Below are 26,928 nucleotides of genomic sequence, written 5' to 3'. Positions count from 1 at the left end.
AGGCTACAGAGGAAATTCTTTTCTTTTTGAATTCAAAAAGAAAAGAATTTCCTCTGGAACATACAGCTGCTAAAAAGTACTAGAAGGGTAAAGATTGTTTTAATAGAAGTCATTTACAAATCCATTTAACTTTCTGGCACCAGTTGATTTAAAAAATAAAAATAAAAATGTTTTCCACCAGAGTACCCCTTTAAAAGGGTTATCCAGGGATAGAAAAAGAGAGCTAATTTTTTTTCAAAAACCACTCCCTGTCTGTCTCTAGGTGGAGTGTGGTTCTGCAGCTCAGTTCCATTGAAATGAATGGAGCCAAGTTGTAATACCACACACAACCTGGGGACAGACTTGGAGCTGCTTTTGAAAGAAATTAGCTCTCTTTTTCTATTCCTGGATAACCCCTTTAACAAGTAAGCTTTTGTCTAACAGTGCCAAGCATACCTTCTGTGATAACCCGTATCTCATTGGACACCGCCGTGCCAAGCTCGTTACTGGCGAAGCAACGGTACGTCCCCTGGAAATCCTTCATCCCATTGGAATTGGAAATAGTCAAAGTCCCCGAACGCTCTTTACGTGTTATTCTGGTGTCATTTAGGTCTAACGGCTGCCCATCTTTCTGCCACGTGTACCTGAAAGAAACAGAAAATGTTGGGTCCCGTCCATACAGGAATCATCATCTCATTTGCCTATCTCCCAGAAACAGCGCCACTCTTGTCCTCAGGTTGTTGTGGGGTATTACAACCAGGAGCAGAAATACCACACACACACTGAGGGCTAAAATGGTGCAGTTTCTGGACTGAAACAGTTTTCTATTACCACATAATCCCTTTAAACCTATGGAGAACAGTCAAATATCATCTTATTGTTGATAAAATTATGGTGCCCCATTGTAAATTTCAGAATGACCTGACATGATTTTATTCTGACTGCATGTAGGACCATCAGGGGAAGCTAACTTCACATAGATTTATAAAGCTAGTTGTAAACAACAACAGTTCCAAAAACAGCGCTACATCTGTCCTCAGGTTGTGCACGGTATAACAACTTGGCTCCATTCACTTCAATGGTACTGTAATACCACACGTGACCTGAGGACAAGTGTGGTGCTGTTTTGTTTTTTTTCTTGGGAAGAAATTAGCCCAGTTTTTCTAATCCTGGATAGCCCTGTTAGGGAAGGGTCACACATGCCATATTATGCTTTGTATTTGCTGCTGCATATTTTCCTACCCATTAAAGCCAATGGTAGCAAATCAGCTGCGTATTTTGCTACCCATTGACTTCATTGGGTAGTAAAATACGCAGCAGCAAATACACAGTAAAATACGGCATGTGTAACCCTACCCTAACATGGCGTATCCAGGATTAGAAAAACTGAGCTGATTTCTTCAAAAAACAGCACCACTCCTGTCCTCAGGTCATGTGTGGTATTACAGTTCCACTGAAGTGAATGGAGCACAGTTTTAAAGGGGTACTCTGGTGGAAAACTTATTTTTTTTTTTTAGCAACTGGTGTCTGAAAGTTAAACACTTAAAAAAGCTTAATCCTTCCAGTACTTATGAGCAGCTGAATACTACAGAGGAAATTATTTTCTTTTTGGAACACATTGCTCTCTGCTGACATCACGAGCACAGTGCTCTCTGCTGACATCTCTGTCCATTTTAAGAACTGTCCAGAGCAGCATATGTTTGCTATGGGGATTTTCACCTGGACTCTGGACAGTTCTTAAAATGGACAGAGATGTCAGCAGAGAGCATTGTGCTCATGATGTCAGCAGAGAGCTCTGTGTTCCAAAAAAATAAAAAAAAGAATTTCCTCTGTTGTATTCAGCAGCTAATAAGTACTTGAAGGATTAAGATTTCTTAATAAAAGTAATTTACAAATCTGTTTAACTTTCTGGCACCAGTTGATTAAAAAAAAACAAAAAAAAGTTTGCCACCGGAGTACCCCTTTAATACTTCGCACAATCTTAGGACCTGCAGTGAGATTCCCCTAGTGGTGGCTGCAGGTATACCCCATAAGGATGTACCAAAGCAGTAGTCTTTAAAATGTGTCCCTCCAGCTGTTGCAAAACTGCAACTCCCAGCATGCCCGGACAGCCGTTGGCTGTCCGGGCATGCTGGGAATTGTAGTTTTGCAACAGCTGGAGGGCCACACGTTGGAGATCACTGCTCTAAAGAAACAGTTTACATCTGTATTAGATATGAGCGAATTTAAAGTAAATTCGATTCGTCACAAACTTCTCAGCTCGGCGGTTGCTTACTTTTCCTGCATAAATTAGTTCAGCTTTCCGGTGCTCCGGTGGGCTGGAAAAGGTGGATACATTCCTAGGAAAGAGTCTCCTAGGACTGTATCCACCTTTTCCAGCCCACGGGAGCACCGGAAAGCTGAACTAATTTATGCAGGAAAAGTCATCAACTGCCGAGCCGAGAAGTTTGTGACGAATCGAATTTACTGTAAATTCGCTCATCTCTAATCTGTATATAAGGGAAACAAATTAATCTATCTATAATTAAGATTATTACTAATAATCTGACAGTCCCTGCTTTGTATCACACCCGCTCCTCATTCGGAACTCACGTTGCTTTGGAGTTTTCTTTCGCTTCACATCTGAGTACAATATCATCGCTCGGGTACACCAGATACTTTTTGGGGGGCTGCTCGATAAAAACCGGAGGAAATAATTGTGCTAAAAAAAAAAAGAAAGAAATAATAGACAGATTAGTAAATCATTGACGGACAAAGGGGAAGATTCATCAAAACCTGTGCATAGGAAAGGTTGCTGAGTTGCCCATAGCAACCAATCAGATCGCTTCTTTCAGTTTGCAGAGGCCTTTTCAAAAATGAAAGAAGCAATCTGATTGGTTGCTATGGGCAACTGGTCAGCTTTTTCTCTACACTGGTTTTGATAAATCTCCCCCAAAGGGGTTATTCATAGAACTAATAATGACCAGTGTAGGCCTCACAGTTTCATGGGGGAGATTTATCAAAACTTTGTAGAGGAAGAGTGCCGCAGTTACCCATAGCAACCAATCAGATCGCTTCTTTCGTTTCTACAAGGGCCTCTGAAAAATGAAAGAAGCAAGCTGATTGGTTGCTATGGGCAACTGCACCGCTCTTCCTCTACACAGGTTTTGATAAATCTCCCCCCATATTTTTCACAATTTGTGACCCTTCGGTGACACAGTAGGCCCCAGTGGTAGGTAGGCTGAGGGATGGGGCACAACTAGACCAGGTTTCCCTAGATGGCCCAATGGGCCATGTTCGTTTGCCCTAGTTTATCTGGTGCTGGTGGTTCTTCAGTATGGGGGCATGGTTTAGGCGAGTCAATGTTAAAGGGGTACTCCGGAGGAAATAAAATTGTTTTCAAATCAACTTGTACAGATTTGCAATTTACTGCTATGTTAAAAAAAGAACTCCAACGTAAATTAGCTTATACCCTACCCACAGGATAAGGGTTAAAGGGGTATTCCAGGGAAAAAACTCTGTTTTTTCTATCAAATGGCTCCAGAAAGTTAAACAGATTTGTAAATGACTTCTATTAAAAAATCTTAAGCCTTTCAATAATTATCAGCTGCTGAAGTTGAGTTGTTGTTTTCTGTCTGGCAACAGTGCTCTCTGCTGACATCTCTGCTTATCTCGGGAACTGCACAGAAGAGGTTTGCTATGGGGATTTGCTTCTAAACTGGGCGGTTCCCGAGACAGGCGTCATCAGAGAGTACTTAGACAGAAAAGAACAACTCAACTTCAGCAGCTCATAAGTACTGAAAGGATTAAGATTTTTTTAATAGAAGTCATTTACAAATCTGTTTAACTTTCTGGAGCCAGTTGAGATATATATATATATATATATATATATATAAAAAGTTTTTTCCTGGATAACCCCTTTAAGTAGCTGATCGTAGGGGGTCCGACCGCTAGGACCCCCCGCAATCTATGGGACAGGAACCTGGCTCTCTCAGTGAGAAGCACATAGTAAACAGCACGCACTCCATTCATTTCTATGGGAGCACTGATAATGCCCGAGTGCTGTACTTGGGTCTTTTCGGTGCTCCCATAGAAATTATTGGAATGCGTGCCGCCTGCAGCACATGCTCCTCACTGAGCGCCGGGGCCCGTTCAGGAGATCGAGGGGGTCCCAGCTGTCGGACTCCCTGCGATCAGTTATTTTAATTACAGTTACGTCCATTTCTGATGGATGTCTCCTTTAAGCCTTCCAGTACTTATCAGCTGCTGTATGGTCCACAGGAAGTTGTGTAGTTCTTTCCAGTCTGACCACAGTGCTCTCTGCTGCCCCCTCCCTGACAGTACCAGTCACGAACTGTCCAGAGCAGGAGCAAATCCTCATAGCAAACCTCTCCTGCTCTGGACAGTTCCTGATATGGACAGAGGTGTCAGCAGAGAGCACTGTGATCAGACTGAAAAGAACTACACAACTTCCTCTGGAGCATACAGCAGCTGATAAGTACTGTGGAAGGATTAAGATTTTTACATAGAAGTAATTTACAAATTTGTAAAATTTTCTGGTACCAGTTGACTTGAATTTTTTTTTCCACCTCCGGAGTACCCCTTTATCTATATCTACATACTGTGGGTCATAAAGTCTCTAGACGCAAATTGTTGACCACATCTACATGGACTTCACACATAATGTTCAGTGGACAGAAAATGGTCACTTACTTGCTGGAAATTCATCTGCAGGTTCCATTTAGCACAAGCAAAATGAAGGAAGAGAGGAAGAGAAAGTAGAGTTACAAGAAGTTGCAGGGAACAAGTTAGTGCAAAGTAGAACAAGCGGACAATGTACATAGACGCAATGCATGGATACAGTGTAATGACTATATGGTAAAGATGTCTAAGCAAAAAAGGGAAAATCTTAAAGGGTACCTCTCATCAAAAAAACTTTTGATATATTATAGATTAATGTATGCAGAATAACTTTACAATTGCATGTTATTAAAAAATATGCTTCTTTCTATTTAATTTTCCACTTTGAAGAAATGACCACTAGGGGTCTCCCTACCAGTCCTGGCAGCAAGCATTTCAGACTCATGCTGGAGTCCTAAACACTACGAGCTGCCAGTCTGCTTTGTTCCCAAAGGAGAACACTCAGAGCTGCCAGCCTGCTTTGTTCACAGCCTGTTTGGCTGTGAACAAAGCAGGCTGGCAGCTCTGAGTGTTTAGGGCTCCAGCATGAGTCAGAAATGCTTGCTGACAGGACTGATCGGGAAAAATACAATAGAAAGAAGCATATTTTTCATTAACATGCTATTGGAAAGTTATTCAACATTCATTAATCTAAAATATATCAAAAGTTTATTTGATGAGAGGTACCCTTTAAAACAAGAAAATTAGAGCGACATACATGGAGCAGAGGGGGTATCATAGCAAATATCAAAATGGGCACCCTCAATATTGTGCTGGCATCTACCAAAATTCCATAACACCTTGCTTGATAACAATGTAGTTCCTCTAGAGCAGTGGTCCTCAACCTGCGGACCTCCAGATGTTGCAAAACTACAACTCCCAGCATGCACGGACAGCCAACGGCTGTCCGTGCATGCTGGGAGTTGTAGTTTTGCAACATCTGGAGGTCCGCAGGTTGAAGACCACTGCTCTAGAGCAATGTTTTCCAAAGAGGGTGCCTCCAGCGAATGCAAAACTACAACTTCCAGCATGCCCTGGCAACCTGGGACTGCCAGGACATGCTGGGTGTTGTAGTTTTGAAACAACTGGAGCGCCACTAGTTGGGGATTACTTACGTAGTTTTATACATAGTTCAAGTTTCATACATAGATTTTTAAACATAGCTCCCTCTTAAACAGGCACTGTCATTTGCACAAACTTTGCATAGATCAATAGCACAAGCGAATATAAGAAACTTTGTAATATAAGACAAAAATGCTTCTTTCTCCTAATATCAAGCTTCTTCCCTCTCCTCCCTTTCCTGTGAGATTGTATTCCATTCTGAAAATCAACTCAGCTTTGTGCTGTGTCTGCAAGACAAGCCCATACAAGTCTATGGATGAGACAGGGAGCTCCGCCCACCAGTTCTGGGAGAACTACAAATTCTAGATTAAGCCTGCAGAGCAGAAATCTGCTAAAAAAAAATACCATAGAAAAGTTATATATTGGTCAGTAATAATGCTGCTCCTCATATACACACACATGAAAGCATAATCTGAAAGGTCACCTGAAATGACGGGTATGCGATATCAAAATTACAACTTCCAGCATGCCCTGGCAACCTGGTACTGCCAGGACATGCTGGGTGTTGTAGTTTTGAAACAACTGGAGCGCCACCAGTTGGGGATTACTTACATAGTTTTATACATAGTTTGAGTTTTATACATAGATTTTTATAAATAGCTCCCTCTTAAACAGGCACTGTCATTTGCACACACTTTGCATAGATCAATAGCACAAGCAAATATAAGAAATTTTGTAATATCAGACAAAAAATGCTTCTTTCTCCTAATATCGAGCTTCTTCCCTCTCCTCCCTTTCCTGTGAGATTGTATTCCATTCTGAAAATCAACTCAGCTTTGTCCTGTGTCTGCAAGACAAGCCCATACAAGTCTATGGATGAGGCAGGGGTAGCTCCTCCCACCAGTTCTGGGAGAACTATAAATTCTAGATTAAGCCTACAGAGCAGAAATCTGCTGAAAAATTGCATATAAAAGTTATATATTGGTCAGTAATAGTGCTGCTCCTCATATACAAACACATGAAAGCATATTCTGAAAGGTCACCTGAAATGACGGGTATGCTTTTAATATTCCGTACTTTTTAGATTTTTTTTAGATAACGTAAAAGGAATGACTAAGACTTGTAAATTGCAAATTAGTAGGGAAGGAAGAAGGAAGATTTTGATAGAGGAGACGTCTATTATTCTGGCTAATAGTGTAATTATTTATTACAGGACGAGTCTGCCAAATGGAAGCCATTTATTCATTACATCATTATAATAGGAAGAGACAATGGGATCATTCATGGGGAGGGTTCACTGTGCAACACAATATTACACTTAAATACACATACGGTGTAATCTACATAAAAGGTTCATTAACTTTGCGCCTAGAGCTGCAATCATAATTCTGCTGGTTGTCACTGGTTACCATCCACTGGTTGGTAGTTTGCATATTCTTAATAACTAGAATGGAGTTGGAGAATTAAAGGAAATGTTACTATAAGGGCAAATGGATATCATTGTTGAGGATGCCCCCAAAACAGAGGGCTGCTACGTTGTACTTCTATCCCAGTGTTTTTCAACTAGCGTGTCTCCAGCTGTTGCAAAACTACAACTCACAGCAAGCCCAGACAGCCGAAGGCTGTCCAGGCATGCTGGGAGTTGTAGTTTTGCAACAGCTGGAGACACACTGTTTGGAAAAACAATGTCATTCAATTGAATTGATGATCAGATGTGACCATAGTCTGGGCAGTTCGCGACATGGACAGAGGTGGCAGCAGAGAACACTGTGGTCAGACTGAAAAGAACTACACAACTTCCTCTGGAGCATACAACAGCTGATAAGTACTGGAAGGATTAAGATTTTTAAATAAAAGTAATTTACAAATCTGTAGAACTTTAAAGGGGTTATCCAGGAAAAAAACTTTTTTTTTTTTTTATATATCACCTGGTTCCAGAAAGTTAAAGAGATTTGTAAATTACTTCTATTAAAAAAAATCTCAATCCTTTCAGTACTTATGAGCTGCTGAAGTTGAGTTGATCTTTTCTGTCTAAGTGCTCTCTGATGGCACCTGTCTCGGAACTGTCCAGAGTAGAAGCAAATCCCCATAGCAAACCTCTTCGACTCTGTTCAGTTCCCGAGACAAGCAGAGATGTCAGCAGAGAGCACTGTTACCAGACAGAAAAGAACAACTCAACTTCAGCAGCTGATAATTATTGGAAGGATTAAGATTTTTTTAATAGAAGTAATTTACAAATCTGTTTAACTTTCTGGAGCCAATCAGTATATATATATATATATATATATATATATATATATATTTAAAAAAAAGTTTTTTCCTGGAATACCCTTAACTCAGTAAGGGCTAAGGTCATTTTGACCTTATTCTTTAATTTTTATTTTTTTTCCTCCTTGCATTTTGATGATTATAACTATTCTATATTCACATTTACACAGATGCACAGTCTGACTGTTTAACTGTGTCCATAGATAAGCATTTAAACGTTTATGGGGAAAAAAATCTTTCCTTTCCAAAACAGCCCCACCCTTGTCCTCAGGTCGAGTGTGGGATTACAACTCATTTCATGTCCAAGGAACTGAGAAACTGAGTGGCGCTGTTTGTGTTTTTTTTTGTTTTTTTGCTTTTGTTTTTTTCTAATCCTGGCTAACACCTTTAATTTTTAGTGAATTTATTTGAAAAATACTCTAATTATTTAAAGGGCACCTGCCTTATTGTAGTTTTATGGGGTGGGGATTGTGTTATACAGAAGGAAGATTTATACCAAACCCCAGTCACGAAGCTGACGGGGTATAAGCCCCTAAACCAAAAAATCCCCCCCTCCTAATTTATTTGTGTATTAAAACATCACTTTTATTATACACTTGTTAAAAGGTCCAAACAGAAGTGTGTTAAAACCCCCAGCACAGCCCCTATAGTGACTTAGTACGCTCTACTATATGGAGCAGACATAAGTATATCGGCGTCTGCAGTACGCCGTATTTAGGGACTGATGAGCTGTTATTAAAACCACAACACTATGTCTCCCCTACATGTTTCATGATACCAACCATGTCCTCAGGGGCTATGAGACATATATAGCCCCTGAGGATGGGGTTGGTACCACGAAACATGTAGGGGAGACATAGTGTTGTGGTTTTAATAACAGCTCATCAGTCCCTAAATACGGCGTACTGTAGACGCCGATATACTTATGTCTACTCCATATAGGAGAGCGTACTAAGTCACTATAGGGGCTGTGCTGGTGGTTTTAACACACTTCTGTTTGGAACTTTTAACAAGTGTATAATAAAAGTGATGTTTTAATACACAAATAAATTAGGAGGGGGGGATTTTTTTGGTTTAGGGGTTTATACCCTGTCACCTTTTGTGACTGGGGTTCGGTATAAATCATCGTATGTACCCTTTCCCCACTCTGGGCTTTTTGGTTACTATAAAGCAGGAAGAGCTCAGCAGAATAATTTACAGTTTTAGGGGACAAATATTGAGTATAACTTGCATTTCACCAATTTACATCTCAGCTTTTTCTATGCTTAGGAGTCCAATGGGCCGTCCACTTAGTGATTGACATCCCTTACTCTATGACTTTTCACCCAGAGATAAATGTCAATCACAAATAGGGCCATCCACTGGAGTCCTTAAAGGGGTACTCCACTGCCCGAGCTTTCAGACCATTTAGTTCCCAAAGCTCGGTGCGTGGTCGTGATGTCACGACCACGCCACCTCAATGCAAGTCTATGGGAGGGGGCGTATGCCCCCTCCCATAGACTTGCATTGAGTGGGCGTGGCGGAACTAAATGGGCTTTTGGAACCAAATGTTCTGAACACTGGGGCAGTGGAGTACCCCTTTAATATAGAAAGCAGCCTAATGGGCCATCTTAACAGCGTTTGACAGCTTTCTCTTTACTAAGACTCCTAATGTCGATCAATGAGAAGGACCGCCCACTGGACTCCTAAGCATAGAAAAAGCAGGGATGAAAATTTATAAATTATAATGAAGATTTTCGCAAAAATCTATATATCAATCTACTCAGCTACCTCTGCTCTATAACATGAGGCCTACAGATCAAACTTGACAAATTCCCTTTAAAGGGGTACTCCGGTGAAAACCTTTTTTCTTTTAAATCAACTGGTGGCAGAAAGTTAAACATATTTGTAAATGACTTCTATTAAAAAATCTTAATCCTTCCTGTACTTATTAGCTGCTGAATACTACAGAGGAAATTCTTTTCTTTTTGGAATGCTCTCTGATGACATCACGAGCACAGTGCTCTCTGCTGACGTTATTATAATAATAATAACGCTTTATTTATTGTTGTCCTTAGTGGGATTTGAACCCAAGGCCCCAGCACTGCAAGGCAGCAGTGTTAACCACTGAGCCACCATGCTGCCCTTAGCATACATCTGCTATGCATGGTTGCTAAAATGGACAAAGATGTCAGCAGAGAGCACTGTGCTTGTGATGTCATCAGTGTTCCAAAAAGAAAGGAATTTCCTCTGTAGCATTCAGCAGCTAATAAGTACTGGAAGGATCAAGATTTTTTAATAGAAGTAATTTACAAATATGTTTAACTTTCTGCCACCAGTTGATTTAAAAGAAAAAAGGTTTTCACCAGAGTACTCCTTTAAATAAAAGCTAGAATACCAGAATACCCCTTTAGAATCCATAAGGTCTTAATTCAGAGTAAATAATTTTTAGCAGCCGTCATTATGTTATTATGTTCACGATAATTTCTATAATGCTGACAAATACAAGACCTTGACCCGCAGACACATCATTGAGGTTATTATAATGTGCGTTACCTTATGCCACCTCTAAATAATACTAATCCTGTTACATTTAGCGCACATCCTGCACACTCATGCTGCATACCGCTGCTCCTCCTATGTAATCTAATTGAGTAATTGAATAAACTTGGTCATAATAAGAATATCATAAGACGTCTGGTACAGGATCATTTTTTAGCTACTTACAAGACATTGAATTTGGGTTTAAGACAAAGGATATATGATGCGGAGACATGATCCTCTCTTGGGGGGGCAACCTTATCTAGCATTAGTGCAAGGCCGGGTCATAGATACCATCGTCAGATAGAGATACAGAATATTTAGTAGTAATGCAGAGGAATAGGATCAGTAAACCCAAAGCCAGGATGCCTAGGAGGAATTGGCAGTGTATTATTGGCTGCTATATTATTAACTCACTCATTGGCGTGTGACATTGTGAAGAAGGATTATTTTAAGAAGATTTTATTGAATAATTAGAGTTTCCATGACATTGCTATGACAATGCTGTATCAACATATATAGAAATCTAAAGGAGTGTATTAAAAATGTGTTTGCTATGCAAAATTTAAGGCAGACTTTATTATAAAAGGGGTACTTCGGAGAAAAAGAAATGTTTTAAAATCCACTGGTGTGAAAGCTGTAACGCCCCCTCCCGTAAGCTTGCATTGAGGGGGGGGGCGGAGCGTGACGTCACATGGGGCGGAGCCTTGACATCACAACGCTGCGGCCCCGTGATCGACAGTAATCAGACCCGGAGCGAACACACTCCAGGGACTGATTATAAATGGGGTGCGGCGTGCAAGATCACTGGGGTCCCCACCAGCGGGACCCCCGCGATCAGGAATCTTATCCCCTATCCTTTGGATAGGGGATAAGATGTCTAAGCGCCAGAGTACCCCTTTAAACAGGTTTGTAAATTAATTCTGTTTAAAAATCTTGATCCTTCCAGTAGTTATCAGCTGCTTTATGCTCCAGAGGAAGTTGTGTAGTTCATTCCTCTCTGACCAAAGTGTCCTCTGCTGACACCTCTGTCCGTGTCAGGCACTGTCAGGAGCAGGAGAGGTTTGCTATGGGGATTTGCCCTTGCACTGGACAGTTCCTGACATGGACAGAGGTGTCAGAATAGAGCACTGTGGTCAGACATCGAAAGAACTACACAAGTTCCTCAGGAGCATACAGCAGCAGATAAGTATTGGAAGGCTTAAGATTTTTCAATAGATGTAACGGCTCCTGACCACGGTGACGTGAGATTGTGATGTCACGCCTCCGCCCCCGTGTGAGGTCACATCCCGCCCCCTTAATGCAAGTCTAAGGGAGGGGGCGTGACGGCTGTCAAGCCCCCTCCCGTCGACTTGTATTGAGGGGCGGAGCATGACGTCACACGAGTTGTGACATCAGGATCTCACGTCACCGTGGTCGGGAGCCGTTAGGATGAGAGCCTCTGGCGCTGCCGGAAGCCACAACAGGTGGGTGCTGCAGCCGAGATCCCGGGGGTCCCCAGCGGCGGGACCCCCGCGATCTGACATCTTATCCCCTATGCTTTCAATAGGGGATAAGATGTCTAGGGGCGGAGTACCCCTTTAAGATGTATTGACAATTTTAACCTAAACATATCTTATGCACTAGTAACTTAGCTGTACGTACCTGCTCATAGGAATCTTTTCAATAAAACTAGGTCAAAAACGAAAGCTTCCCACATGACAACTATAAGTAACATCCAGTTCTAAAATCCCCATATGTAGCATCAAATCCAATGCCAAATGGCTAATAACAATGCCATATGTTTAACCAGATTTATTCCAAGAGAACTTCAGCTCTGGCTCCAAACCATGTCTTTGCTGAAGTTCATCTCAAAGACAATGAATGTCATCAGATTTTGATGGATTATTGTCATTTACTGTTGGTAATGTTATGTAGAAGTTATTCTATCTACGTGCGCCAATTCCCCTCACTCTACACTTCTGAACATTCTCAGTTTTTTTTTAAACATGAATACGTATTGATAGGTTCAGCCAAATGTCTATATGACACGGTGCCTTGGAGAACCTACTTTAGATGATAAGATGCACAACCAGCACTGACAACATGGTATAGAGCCTGGATTCTTACGAACGTACCCCTAAAACATTTTCTTCAAAATGTTTAATTTAGGCAATGCATTGTCAAGATCTCTATTTGTTTGAACAATGCATATATACAAAAATGCAAAGGCAATGTAAATAATATAGCCAATAATTAATGAATAAATCCCCAATGCTATGGCCTAAAACCTATGACACTGCTATGGAACCCTTAAAGAGAGGGGGCCCTGTTCTGGTTGGTCCTATTCCTAATGGAAAGAAACTGTGCAGAACTCCTCTCTCCAGGGAACTGCATTGTTTGCAAATTAGGGGGTATTGCCCAATGGTTAATGGAAAGCAAGGAAAATAAACACCAGACTTTCTGTCTTGGTGAACAAAATCAGACGCCATAATAGGTGGTCCATTTGGATATTAGCAATATTTCTTCTAGATATGCCACTGCTTCCAGAGATGGGCGAATCTCCATAGATAAGTTTTGGGTTGGATTCATAAAATTTGACTGTCAGTTTCGTTTTGGATTTGGAAGAGCCCAATTACCCTGCTATTGCAAAGTGTGTACAGGAGCAGTGACTCCTGTCAAAGACAGAGGTCCCTGCTCCTATACAGAACTCTGAGCTGCAGGGGGAAATGCCCAGCCAATGTGGTGAGTGGAAGATGTGATGCATACAGCATCACCGTTACCTCTGGGGTGCTCAGTGTACTCAAACTCAATTTCAAAGCAAATCGCAAAAAAGTTTTGGGTAAAATTTAGACCTAGCCAGATTCATGCCAAATCAATTTGCTCATTTTGATTGCCTCCCATACACTACACACACAGAGAAGAATAGATTCTGTTCGGTTCCTGTAGCCAAACCTATGGCAAGTCTATGTGCCAAAACATGGAATACCAACAACACTACGCATACCAGGATGAGATGTTACATGGTTACTTTTTATGCCTTAAAGGAGAACTCCGGAATATAAAAATTGTCGTCCATACTGCTAGCAGTAAAAAAAGAAAGATGTACATACCTTCCTCCACTCCCTCGGGGCCTCCTGTAACCGTCCCCGGTCTCCGCCGTGATCCACTTCCTGGTTGCCGGTGGTCGGATGAATCATACTGCGCTCAGCCAATCACCAGCGAAGTCAGACTCGGCCGGGTGATAGGCTGAGCGGCAGCGTGAAAACGCTTCAGGACACAAAATCCTTCACTACACCGGCACCTGCTGCCGGGGCCGAAAACATCACACTGCCGCTCAGCCTATCGCCGGCCGAGTCGGGACTTCGCTGCGGCCGGTGATTGGCTGAGCGCAGTAAGACTTTCCGACCACCGGCAACCAGGTAGAGGATCACGGCAGAGGCCGGTGCCGGTTACCGAAGGCCTCGGGGGAGCGGAGGAAGGTATGTACATCTTTATTTTTTTTACTGCCGGCAGTATGGGCGACAATTTTTATGTTCTGGAGTTCTCCTTTAAGTTACAAATTTGCGACATTTAGACTGAAGTAATGCAAATAGAATTTCACAGTAATCTAAACTAAATGTTGTTTAGAAATCCAAATACCAGCGATGGTCTGAAAGTCCCCAGACTATACATTCTTGGTATATTCTTATTTTTTCATTTACCCAGAAGACTGAGCCTTACTGCTGTGCGCACTCTCTTCTTGTATCCAAACAATTAGCAAGACATAACAGTAGAATTGTAGACGGCGCTCGGAGCTCACAGCTCGCAAGCTTTGGGAATTACTCACTGTCTCAGATCAGCTTGCTTGCAGCGAAAACTAGGGCAAGTCGGAGCTCTCGGAAATAGCGGTGACAGCCTCAATGAGTTTTTATGACCTTGGCGGCGCACAGTATGCAGTACACAGGAAAACAGTAAAAATGGAGGCCATGCAAAAAATGCTAATGATACAAATTACAGTGATCCCTCAGCTTACAATGGCCTCAACATGCAATAGTTTCAACATACAATGGTCTTTTCTGGACCATTGTAACTTGAAACCAGACTCAACATACAATGCTATGGAATCTGCAAAACGTGTCAATGGCTGGAAGAACCGACCAATCAGAATGGACATTTCACTGGTAAAACCCCTGTAGTCCTAAAGTGCATGCACTGACTGGTGTCTGGTAGCGCCCCCTACAGTACAGGGAGGTACTACATGTTCTGTACTACTCTTTACCTGTATTACTGAAGTGTATGCACTGACTGGTGTCTGGTAGCACCCACTACAGTACAGGGAGATATTACATGTTCTGTACTCTTTACCTGTATTACTGAAGTGTATGCACTGACGGGTGTCTGGTATCGCCCACTACAGTACAGGGAGGTATTACATGTTCTGTACTCTTTACCTGTATTATTGAAGTACATGCACTGACTGGTGTCTGGTAGTGCCCACTACAGTACAGGGAGGTATTACATGTTCTTTACTACTCTTTACCTGTATTATTGAAGTACATGCACTGACTGGTGTCTGGTAGCGCCCCCTACAGTACAGGGAGGTATTACATGTTCTGTACTCTTTACCTGTATTACTGAAGTGTATGCACTGACTGGTGTCTGGTAGCGCCCCCTACAGTACAGGGAGGTATTACATGTTCTGTACTACTCTTTACCTGTATTATTGAAGTACATGCACTGACTGGTGTCTGGTAGCGCCCACTACAGTACAGGGAGGTATTACATGTTCTGTACTCTTTACCTGTGCAGGGTTAGCTGCTCCTTTGGACACCAGGTGAAGGTGGCTCTATTTTACTTTTTTTTAGGACATTGCGTGTTCTGTACAGGACCCTGAAGAAGCTTCTGTCCTTTATATAGACCAGTGTTTCCCAAAGAGGATACCTCCAGCTGTTGCAAAACTACAACTCCCAGCATGCCCGGACAGCCGAAGGCTGTCCGGGCATGCTGGGAGTTGTAGTTTTGCAACAGCTGGAGGAACCCTGGTTGGGAAACACTGACATAGACAGTGATTACAGCTCCCAGCAGATCTTTCTTACTTTTATATATAAGGATTTGCTTTATCTATATTAGTTATCTACTTATTTTTCGTTAATCCTCACTTTTTCCTATTTTTGGATGACATTTTGGTGTCTTCAGAACCAATTACCAGGTTTCCATAGAGTTCTGGTCTCAACATACAATGGTTTCAACATACAATGGTCGTCCCAGAACCAATTAATATTGTAACTTGAGGGACCACTGTATTAGGAAGAAACTAATTATGTTTTCCCAATAAAAACACATCCACAATGGGGAGGGTGTGACATCCATTCATATTACATGGTGGTAGATTTATCGCTTAAAGAGGAACACACTTCTAATTAAATTCATTTACACAGTATTTCTGATTGTTGGGGAGCTCATTCTTCATCCCAGGTAGTTTCACCATTGTTCAAGGCGTTAGCCCCAATGACAACTTATCATCTATACCAAAACATGGAAGGAGCGTAACGATACGGGGTGCAGAGGGAATGCTGGGCGCATCCTTAGGGGCTTAGTACTATAAATAATGCACTATAGTTGAGGGGCCCCATTAGAGATTTGCATTAGGGCCCAGCAGCTTCAAGTTAATGCCTTTAATGTGTCTGATGATTAATAAAAATCCAACCATTGGCATCTCGTCTGATTTTGTGTTCCCTGTCTGAACGGGCTGTAGTTGAATATGTGGTCGAGTATTGTACTCGGCTGTCTTCAACAATCCCAAAGACTTTCAATGGCGCAGCAGTGCACATACTAAACCACAGCTCCATTACAACAGAGGAATTAAGAACTTCAATTCTTATCATTAGTGGGGGTCCCAATGGTCCTATGGATATGTATTAAAGGGGTTATACACCTTTAAAAAATAAAATTTAAGGCACCAAAAGAATTAATAAGACGGCACTCACCACGGTCGTGACTTCATATCCTTTATTCGGGGATAGAAGGGAACAGAGGTGCAGTGTCAGGCAGGCATCATGGCAAGGGCGCCGGGGACCTCCACGCTGAGGTCCCCGGCGCCCTTGCCATGATACCTGCCTGACAATGCACTTCTGTTCCCTGCTATCCCCAAATAAAGGATATGAAGTCACGACCGTGGTGAGTGCCGTCTTATTATCTCCTCTTTGCATATTGGGATTTTCTGCCTTTCTTGAAAGATTGAGCACCACCAGGTTCATTGTTATTCCCCTGCCGTGAAACTACACATTCTCCGACTATCAGCAGTGCCGGTCTCTTCCTCAATAGACTCACCAAAAGAATTAAAACAACAAACTTTTTCTTAACTTTCCCTCCGTTCCTCTGCTGATGCCCTATTCAGTGTTCCCATCTTGAATGAGGAGTGGAGGTCACATGACTGTCCCAGCCAATCAGTGGCCTCAACAGTCACACTCCATACTCCTAGTATCACCAGCCAGGGATTGGAGCCATGATGTCAGAAGTACAGAGTGTGACCTTCAAAGCCGCTGACCTCTAAATCAAGACCAGCGCGCCTTTAAAAAAGTTGTCATCATAAAGTTGCCTGGGGAATAACTTTTACAATTACATATAGCCAGAATGGGGTAAAAGCAATACAAAACATACCTCAGTCCCTGATTGGGCACTTTCTTGTGCTGAGTCCAGGAAGTAGTACATAGCCAGACCGGGCACCAGTAAGGTAGCGGTATGGGACAGGAGCAGGTGAGTACATGCTTTATATTGTTTTTATTTTTCCTCTTTCTAGCCACATTTAGTTTTAAAAATGATATTCCTCCTGACAATCCCTTTAAATAAATGACTTATAAATAGGGCATTTATGTAGAGCTGTGGTCAGGACAAAAAAATGTATTCTTGGTAGCCTCGGGTACCCTGGTTCCAAAAAGGTTATTAATCTTTTCCTAAACCCCCAAGATCTAGGGGATTTACTATTGGTTGACTATTTGCACTTCTTACTATACAGTCAGATGGGCAGGAAATTTATCACTCATCTGCCTATTTAGTGAAAAGTCTAGATCCAAAGTCAACCAAATAAGAAAACCCCTATATCTTGGAAATGGGGAAGCATAACAAGAAAGTAAAAACACAGTTGGAATTAAAACAACAACTTTTAACATGTGTGACAGATATGTCCACATTTTGACTGGTGGGGGCGTTTGTGTTCAGACCCCCACTGATCGCTAGACAGAGTCGGGACATGAACATGGTTAAAGGGGTACTCCGGCACTAAGACATCTTATCCCCTATCCAAAGGATAGGGGATTAGATGTCTGATTGCGGGGGTCCCGCCGCTCGGGACCCCTGCAATCTAGCATGCAGCACCCACCTCTTAGCACTGCAGGAAGCACTGGAGTCTCCAAGTCTGATGCCTCCCGACCACAGGGACGGAGTATAGTGACGTCAAGGCCCCTCCCCCGTGTGATGTCATGCTCCGCCCCCTCAATGCAAGGCCTTCACGCCCCCTCCCATAGACTTGCATTGAGGGGGCGGGACATGATGTCACACAGGGGCGGAGTCGTGACTTCACTATACTCCGTCCCCGTGGTCGGGAGGCATAAGACTTGGAGTCTCCAGTGCTTCCTGCAGTGCTAACAGGTGGGTGCTGCAAGCTAGATTGCGGGGGTCCCGAGCGGCGGGACCCCAGCGATCAGACATCTTATCCCCTATACTTTGGATAGGGGATAAGATGTCTTAGTGCTGTAGTACCCCTTTAAGACTTTACTCTATAGCTGGCTGCTGTATCCGTCTCAATGCAAGAGATGGACTCCACAGATTCACTCCATAGAACTCCATAGAATCCATTGCCTGCTGTGACATCGGGAAAACAGCAAGTGGGGTGAGAAAATGCACAGAATCTTCTCGTTCCATCTAGCAATATGTGATTGTCTAAATACCCAGACCCCGACCAATCAAAACTTTCAACTTGTCTCTGTGACTTGTCGATCCCTTAGTGTCAGGGTCTACTGACCATCTGGAGTCTTCTTCCTGAACCAGAAGTGTGAAGGAGCAGTAAAAAAAGGTTGGGGCGCTCTCTCGTGGATGATGGGGGAGTGGTAAACTTGTCAAGAACCACTGCACTCTGGGTGGTGTGATGTCCCGCCGAGGTTATCAACAGGGACAGCACCTCACCTGGCGAGTGCAAAGTGGAAAGTAATAACAGCAGTTGTGTTGCTCGAGGCCCCCTGTCCATGACCGCGAGGGGGTACGGAAATATTACAACCAGGAAGAGGAGAGTAGAAAATGGGGATACTAGACGAGCGCTACTGCTAGAATAAAAAGGATGCAGAATGCCAATAAAGCACAGGACAGTTTATTGTGGTATAGAACAAACGGATAACGCGTTTCGGCACCAGCATGTACCTTCTTCAGGTCCATAAAATAAATGATTTCGGTGTCCTGAAGCCTATGGTGTGCTGTGGTGGCGTGGCCACGCCACCACAGCACACCATAGGCTTCAGGACCCCGAAATCATTTATTTTATGGACCTGAAGAAGGCACATGCTGGTGCCGAAACGCGTTGTCCATTTGTTCTATACCACAATAAACTGTCCTGTGCTTTATTGGCGTTCCGCATCCTTTTTATTCTAGCAGTAGCGCTCGTCTAGCATCCCCATTTTCTACTCTCCTCTTCCTGCTTATTCCTGAACCAGAAAGACCAGTGTGAACAACATATTAGGTAAACCATGCTACCTTTATGGGGCTCCAGGAAATGAAATCTTCACGTATGATTGCTCAGGGTGGTTGTGACTGGTTGGTGCTTATTGAGTTATATTGTATTAACACAGAGTGGCACAATGCCAACATACAAGCATCTCAGCAGAATGGAAAAGAAAAACAAACCTGACCTGGTGACTTAGTGGGTAGGAGAGTCAGGTCAAAAGGATGTCACAAGCGGAATATATCACTATTACCATGACTCCTCGGCAGAAGGAGGCCACTCTGCCCTGGGCTTGTCACTTAGGATTTACTGAAGATGTTGCCATCAGCATTTCTCAGCTGCCTTATCAAAGGTTGAACTGGTGACTCTATGGGAGAGGAAATGTCTATTCCGGTCCCTGCATCCACCTAGAGACACCATGAAACCTACTGACATGACCCAGCGGGTATCTCATAGCCTTAGGGGGTTCTTATTCAATCACCTGGGAATAGAACCTTCTAATGCCCCTTAAAGGGATACTCCGCCGCTCAGCGTTTGGAACAAACTGTTCCGAATGCTGGAGCTAGCGCCGGGAGCTTGTAATGTCATTGCCCCGCCCCCTCATGACGTCACACCCCACCCCCTCAATGCAAGTCTATGGGAGGGGGCGTGGCGACTGTCACGACCCCTCCCATAGACTTGCATTGAGGGGGTGGGGTGTGACGTCATGAGGGGGCGGGGCAATGACGTTACAAGCTCCCGGCGCCAAACGACTGTCACTCCCCCTCCCATAGACTTTCATTGAGGGGGCAGGGTGTGACGTCATGAGGGGGCAGGGTTATGATGTCATGAGCTTCCAGCGTTCGGAACAGATTGCTCCAAACGCTGAGCAGCGGAGTACCCCTTTAACATATACCGGTATGCAATAATGTACATTTATACTCAACAGGAAAATTTATTTTGTCTCTCCAGGTTTTAGTCCAGCTACTAGGTCTAGAAATAAGCAGAGACTTTCTGTTCTGTACAGATCACTTCCCAGAGGTGTATCATCACAGACCGAAGTACAGTAAAAGGTGACCCCAGTGTATAGATAAGTCATGTATTTACAATAGTTGATGGTCACAGCTCAGCCTACCCCTCCCCCCGTAGAATGTCCTCTGAAAAGATCACAGAGCACGCCCAGAAACCTTTCCAATTAACATCAATGGGGCAACTTCAGTCTATTGGTCCATGGGTCTTGCTGTAAGGCATATCTCTAAATGCTGAGAAGAACAACTCAGGCAGGATGGCAGCCCCCATAATAATGTACAAAATGAAATAAAAATAATTACAAAAGAGCATGTTTTAGTATATGCATCTAGTCAATAACAAAAATCTAGGTAATATATTCCCTAATACTGCAGCTCAACTTATAAACATAATATTTCTATCTGATCCAACTGCGGACCAATATATGGAGGGTTATTTAAACCAATTCACCAAAAGATCACCGAAGTGATCCACTAATTCCCTATATTTCCCATATATTTGTTGAAAGGTATAATCTTTATTAATTTCAAAACACCAACAAAAAAGGAGTTAAAAATGCAGTGTATCTCTCCTCCTGTATTATTGGTTATCTGTGCCAGCCAGGCATCACCTATTATCTACCTGTGTGTACCTGCAGTGTACATACGGTTAATGGAGGAGTCTACACTGTATATTAAAAAACCTATCCTATGCCCCCCTCGACATGTTTCGCCGCAAGACGCGGCTTTGTCAAGAGGCTTAGGGGCACTGAATGAAAAAGCGCCAAAACAGGGGTTAAATAACCTCCTATTGTGACATCATGGTGGGGTGATATCCACTTCTGATTGGTGGGACACCATCCCATCCAATCATCCTCTATTTAATTTGATGGACATTTCCATGCGCCTATTGCTGCTCTCATAGTTCAGCCAATCCGCATAGTTGTTTATTGGTTGCCTCGGTAATGCATCACATGATTGCTGCGTCATGATCTCAGAGCCGATGTTCACATCCGCCTCCTGCGCTATGACCCCTGCGCGAGCTCTTGTACCAGCGCCGATATCCACATCCGCTTCCTGCGCCGTGACCCCTGCGCGAGCTCTTACACCAGCGAGCGTACCTTACTGTCGGGGCTGCGCAGTTCTATATGCGCGGGGACTTAGTCTCCACGGGCATTTCCAAATAGATATAATAGTCAGTCACTATGTAATTTCATATGCGCCAGAATTTTATATAAGGGCTGCATGATGCAATCTGCGCACATACTTGGTCTTTCATAGTGCTCCATGTTGATAGGGATAAGTTCCAATAAAATACATTATTGCTCTATATGATATTCTACATTATTCTATATTGTATATTATTATCACTATAGAAGTAGTTAATTATTTAGTGATAATTAAAAGGCAGCATATTGGTCCATCATGGTTAGTCCATCTACAATTCCCTCCCTAATGTCACTTCGGCAAGGTGTTTAATAATTGTATTGATAAATGTACACGATGTTATATACATTATGGCAGCTATTCTAAATGAATGCTGAGAAGGTAAATCCCTCATTGAGTCCATTAGGACTCAGGCTTTTGAGTCGCTGTATCCATCTTGCTTCTTCACGGAGTAATTTCTTATCTAAATTGCCTCTTCTGGGGCCCAATGTCATCTTGATTAGTCCCCAAAATTTAAGGGTTTGTATATCACCTCTATGAAAATTTCTAACATGTCTCGCCAGTGGGGTATCAGTCCCGGTGCGGATAGTGCTGAGATGTTGAGATATCCGTCTTCTCAGTTGCTGTGTGGTTTTGCCCACATATAGCTTACCACATCCGCACTGGGCAATATATATTACTCCAGAAGTCTGGCAGTTGATAAAATCCCTAATAACATATTTCTTGTTGTCAATTGGGTTAACAAATTCTTTCATCCTAGGCAGGAATCCACAAAAGGTACACTTCCCACAAGGATGGGACCCTTTTATTGTAGACTTGAGCCATGTTCTTTCAGTTTTTTCAGCATAGAGGCTGTGGACCAGATGTTCTCTGATATTTTTCCCTCTCCTATATGTGATCGAAGGAAAAGGGGGGATGACATCTCTCAGATCATTGTCCGCCTGTAGAATAGGCCAGAATTGACGTAAAATATTCATTACCTGACGACTATTCTCGTCAAAAGTGCCAATACATCGTACCGTCTTAGTTATTGTTCCCGTTGTCTGTTTACTTTTCAGTAGCTCCTGTCTTGGGGTGTCACGAGCCCTAGCGAAGGCTCTATGAAGAACCTTCTTGGGGTACCCCCTACTGATAAATCTGTTGTATAACTGTTGTATATTCCTACGGGAATGCAGGACTTTATACAACAGATTTATCAGTAGGGGGTACCCCAAGAAGGTTCTTCATAGAGCCTTCGCTAGGGCTCGTGACACCCCAAGACAGGAGCTACTGAAAAGTAAACAGACAACGGGAACAATAACTAAGACGGTACGATGTATTGGCACTTTTGACGAGAATAGTCGTCAGGTAATGAATATTTTACGTCAATTCTGGCCTATTCTACAGGCGGACAATGATCTGAGAGATGTCATCCCCCCTTTTCCTTCGATCACATATAGGAGAGGGGAAAAATATCAGAGAACATCTGGTCCACAGCCTCTATGCTGAAAAAACTGAAAGAACATGGCTCAAGTCTACAATAAAAGGGTCCCATCCTTGTGGGAAGTGTACCTTTTGTGGATTCCTGCCTAGGATGAAAGAATTTGTTAACCCAATTGACAACAAGAAATATGTTATTAGGGATTTTATCAACTGCCAGACTTCTGGAGTAATATATATTGCCCAGTGCGGATGTGGTAAGCTATATGTGGGCAAAACCACACAGCAACTGAGAAGACGGATATCTCAACATCTCAGCACTATCCGCACCGGGACTGATACCCCACTGGCGAGACATGTTAGAAATTTTCATAGAGGTGATATACAAACCCTTAAATTTTGGGGACTAATCAAGATGACATTGGGCCCCAGAAGAGGCAATTTAGATAAGAAATTACTCCGTGAAGAAGCAAGATGGATACAGCGACTCAAAAGCCTGAGTCCTAATGGACTCAATGAGGGATTTACCTTCTCAGCATTCATTTAGAATAGCTGCCATAATGTATATAACATCGTGTACATTTATCAATACAATTATTAAACACCTTGCCGAAGTGACATTAGGGAGGGAATTGTAGATGGACTAACCATGATGGACCAATATGCTGCCTTTTAATTATCACTAAATAATTAACTACTTCTATAGTGATAATAATATACAATATAGAATAATGTAGAATATCATATAGAGCAATAATGTATTTTATTGGAACTTATCCCTATCAACATGGAGCACTATGAAAGACCAAGTATGTGCGCAGATTGCATCATGCAGCCCTTATATAAAATTCTGGCGCATATGAAATTACATAGTGACTGACTATTATATCTATTTGGAAATGCCCGTGGAGACTAAGTCCCCGCGCATATAGAACTGCGCAGCCCCGACAGTAAGGTACGCTCGCTGGTGTAAGAGCTCGCGCAGGGGTCACGGCGCAGGAAGCGGATGTGGATATCGGCGCTGGTACAAGAGCTCGCGCAGGGGTCATAGCGCAGGAGGCGGATGTGAACATCGGCTCTGAGATCATGACGCAGCAATCATGTGATGCATTACCGAGGCAACCAATAAACAACTATGCGGATTGGCTGAACTATGAGAGCAGCAATAGGCGCATGGAAATGTCCATCAAATTAAATAGAGGATGATTGGATGGGATGGTGTCCCACCAATCAGAAGTGGATATCACCCCACCATGATGTCACAATAGGAGGTTATTTAACCCCTGTTTTGGCGCTTTTTCATTCAGTGCCCCTAAGCCTCTTGACAAAGCCGCGTCTTGCGGCGAAACATGTCGAGGGGGGCATAGGATAGGTTTTTTAATATACAGTGTAGACTCCTCCATTAACCGTATGTACACTGCAGGTACACACAGGTAGATAATAGGTGATGCCTGGCTGGCACAGATAACCAATAATACAGGAGGAGAGATACACTGCATTTTTAACTCCTTTTTTGTTGGTGTTTTGAAATTAATAAAGATTATACCTTTCAACAAATATATGGGAAATATAGGGAATTAGTGGATCACTTCGGTGATCTTTTGGTGAATTAATATTTCTATCTATTACATGGGTAACATCCACAATATGTCTGCGGAAGACTTTAATATTCTAATACATGATCTGCAATTACGCAGGTTAGTATAACTAAAACAATTTTAGAGGGTTATCCCAGCACTGCTATATCTATGTGTTTATGTTTTCGACAAGATTCTCCTTCCTTGTAAGCAACATTCAAGTCTTTTTTTTTTTTGCATTCAAAGGCACCTTGGCCTATTCTGTCCAACCCTCTGGGATACCAATTCGAACAATTTGCAAACCACCAGGAGCCAATAATATGCTGTATCTTTTGTGCTACAGAACAAAACGAGAAAAAGGTTGAAAGCCCCTAATAAGATTTTCAAAGGCCATTTCACAGAGCCCCTCTTTTGGGGGTTTTCATCTTGCGGACGCTTGTTGTAATCTTCAAATTTCAGGCTTCTATAGTACGATGGCGGATACAAATCATCCATAGTTCACCTTATCATTGTTATTATTAATCTGTTTGATTCGATAGATTGAAAGATTTAGGCCTGTCAAAGCCAGATTGTAAAGCGTAGCAGTGCTACGGGCGCTTTATTAAAAAATAATAATAATAATAATAATAATAAAAAATTGTAATTTATGTTATTATCATTCTAGGGCTGCATCTATCCTCTATCCAAAGGATAGGGGATAAGATTTCTGATTGCGGGGGTCCCGCCGCTGGGGACCTCCATGATCTTGGCTGTGGCACCCCAGTCATCTGGTGCACGAAGAGAACTTTGCTCTGTGCTGGATGACTGGTGATGTGGGGTGGAGGGGTGGTGTCCCAGTACAGAACATGGTTTTGTACAGTCCTAAAGTCCCCTCAGGTAGAGTCCCTCAAGTCCACAGGGCTCTCCTGCAGGGTCCCCCTAGGTCATTATTGTGATATTCTGTTGTATATTAATTATGTACATTTATTATATGTATCGTGCAGTGAATATAAGCTATGTACAAAGGTTATTAGGATGTTTAAATGGTATAGGACCTTCCTTAGGTCATGTGACATGGTCATGTGATATGTGATCACCTGATACCCAGAGTTCCAGAGGGTATATAAAGGGCTGTAGTCTCCACACTAGGGCTCTTTCTCTTGTTTCCTGGACACTGAAGCAAACACAAGTCCTGTACAAGTTCAGTCCAGTCCAGCTAGGCCGAAGCCTACAAGTCTGCAGCCACATCTAATCTGTAAGGCTTCTATGTCTACAAGTCAAGTCTCTACTGTCCCTACCAAAATCATAACTCTAGCACCATGGCCTGCATCATCATTGTTACCACTACAATACCAAGCAACCCTGAGAGGTTCACTGTGTCCCGGTCACCTCTGTGGAAGTTGGCTATCTGTAAGACTCTCATTTAATATATGCCGTTTCTGGCTCGGTTGTCGGTGATGCCCTACACCATAAAACCACATCCTGGCATCACGAACACTAGGGGTTAACACCTACACCGCTACACCTCGTGGTCCCGCCATACACCGGGGGGCACCACAGAGGCTCATGATGTTACGGTAACGCCCTGCTCGTGATGCCCCCCTCCCACAGACTTGCATTGAGGGGGCATGATGTCACAAGCTTCCGGTGCTGCACCCAAAAGTCTAAACGAACACCGGGTGCAGCAGGGAGATCATGGGGGTCCCCAGCATTGGGACCCCCACAATCAGACATCTTATCACCTATCCTTTGGATAGGGTATAAGATGTCTGGGGCGGATTCCTTTCTGCCAAACTGGCAGCAGATTTTTTTGCAGTTTTGAAAATTCTTTGAAGAGTGTGCATGGAATTTGTGCTGAATTTACGCAAAATTTCTTGTGTTCAACACAGACTTCTAGACGGAATTCAGATTCCAATTGACTTCAATTGACTCTGCTGAGAAATTCTGCAAACACTATAGACAGGTTCAATGTTTTTGCAGAAACCGGAATGCAGCTGGAAGTTTGCTGTGTGAATGGGACAGCGGAAATTCCATTTATCTCAATGTTAACATCATGTAGCAAAATTTCCATGCTTCTACGATGTAAACATAGCCTAAGGGTGGGTTCACACTGAGGAATAGGAGAGGAATCCTCACATAAAAATTCTGCCGTGGAATTTATATATTTTTTTTTCACTTGAAATTTGCATGAATTTTCCATGAAATTTGCGAAAAAAAAGTGCGGAATTAATGCAGAATTGGGAGGAAACTGTTTTTTTTGTTTGTTTTTTTGCTGGACTACAACCACCAATTGGAATTTCCTTTTTTATTTTTTATTTTTTTTTTTTGTGAGAAATTTCCACACAAATTTTGCACAAATTCCATGCAGATTCCGTAAGTAAACTATTTCAAGTGGAACATTTTTTACCATTGACTTCAATGGACTTCTGCTCGTGTATTCCGCAAGAAGAATGAACATGTTCTTTCTTCTAATGTTCTAGTGGAACGGAATTCAGCGGTGGTAATTCTGCCAGCGGAATTTACGCAGTGTGAACAGTGCAGAGTAAAATACATTGAAGTCAATGGCAAAGCAGATGTTAATTATTTCGAAGAGGAGAATTCAAGAGGAATTACTCGAGTAAATTCCTCTTGAATTACTCAG

General features: G+C 42.6%; 1 protein-coding gene across 1 annotated transcript in view; it reads right to left on the bottom strand.

Moving 5' to 3' along the window:
* Window positions 1-26,928, bottom strand: part of L1CAM (L1 cell adhesion molecule) — a 207,604-nt gene that overhangs the window by 57,726 nt on the left and 122,950 nt on the right. Inside the window, exons 3-5 of the mRNA XM_056540478.1 lie at window positions 4,672-4,686; window positions 2,572-2,680; window positions 436-623 (exon numbers count right to left, since the gene is read on the bottom strand). Coding sequence (XP_056396453.1) covers window positions 436-623; window positions 2,572-2,680; window positions 4,672-4,686 — 312 coding nt within the window. The remainder of the gene's footprint in view (window positions 1-435; window positions 624-2,571; window positions 2,681-4,671; window positions 4,687-26,928) is intronic.

This window comes from Hyla sarda, chromosome 9, assembly GCF_029499605.1.
Source record: "Hyla sarda isolate aHylSar1 chromosome 9, aHylSar1.hap1, whole genome shotgun sequence".
In the NCBI taxonomy this organism is placed as follows: domain Eukaryota; kingdom Metazoa; phylum Chordata; class Amphibia; order Anura; family Hylidae; genus Hyla; species Hyla sarda.
Note: the sequence above shows the minus strand (reverse complement) of the source record. Positions and strands in the feature narration are given on the sequence as shown.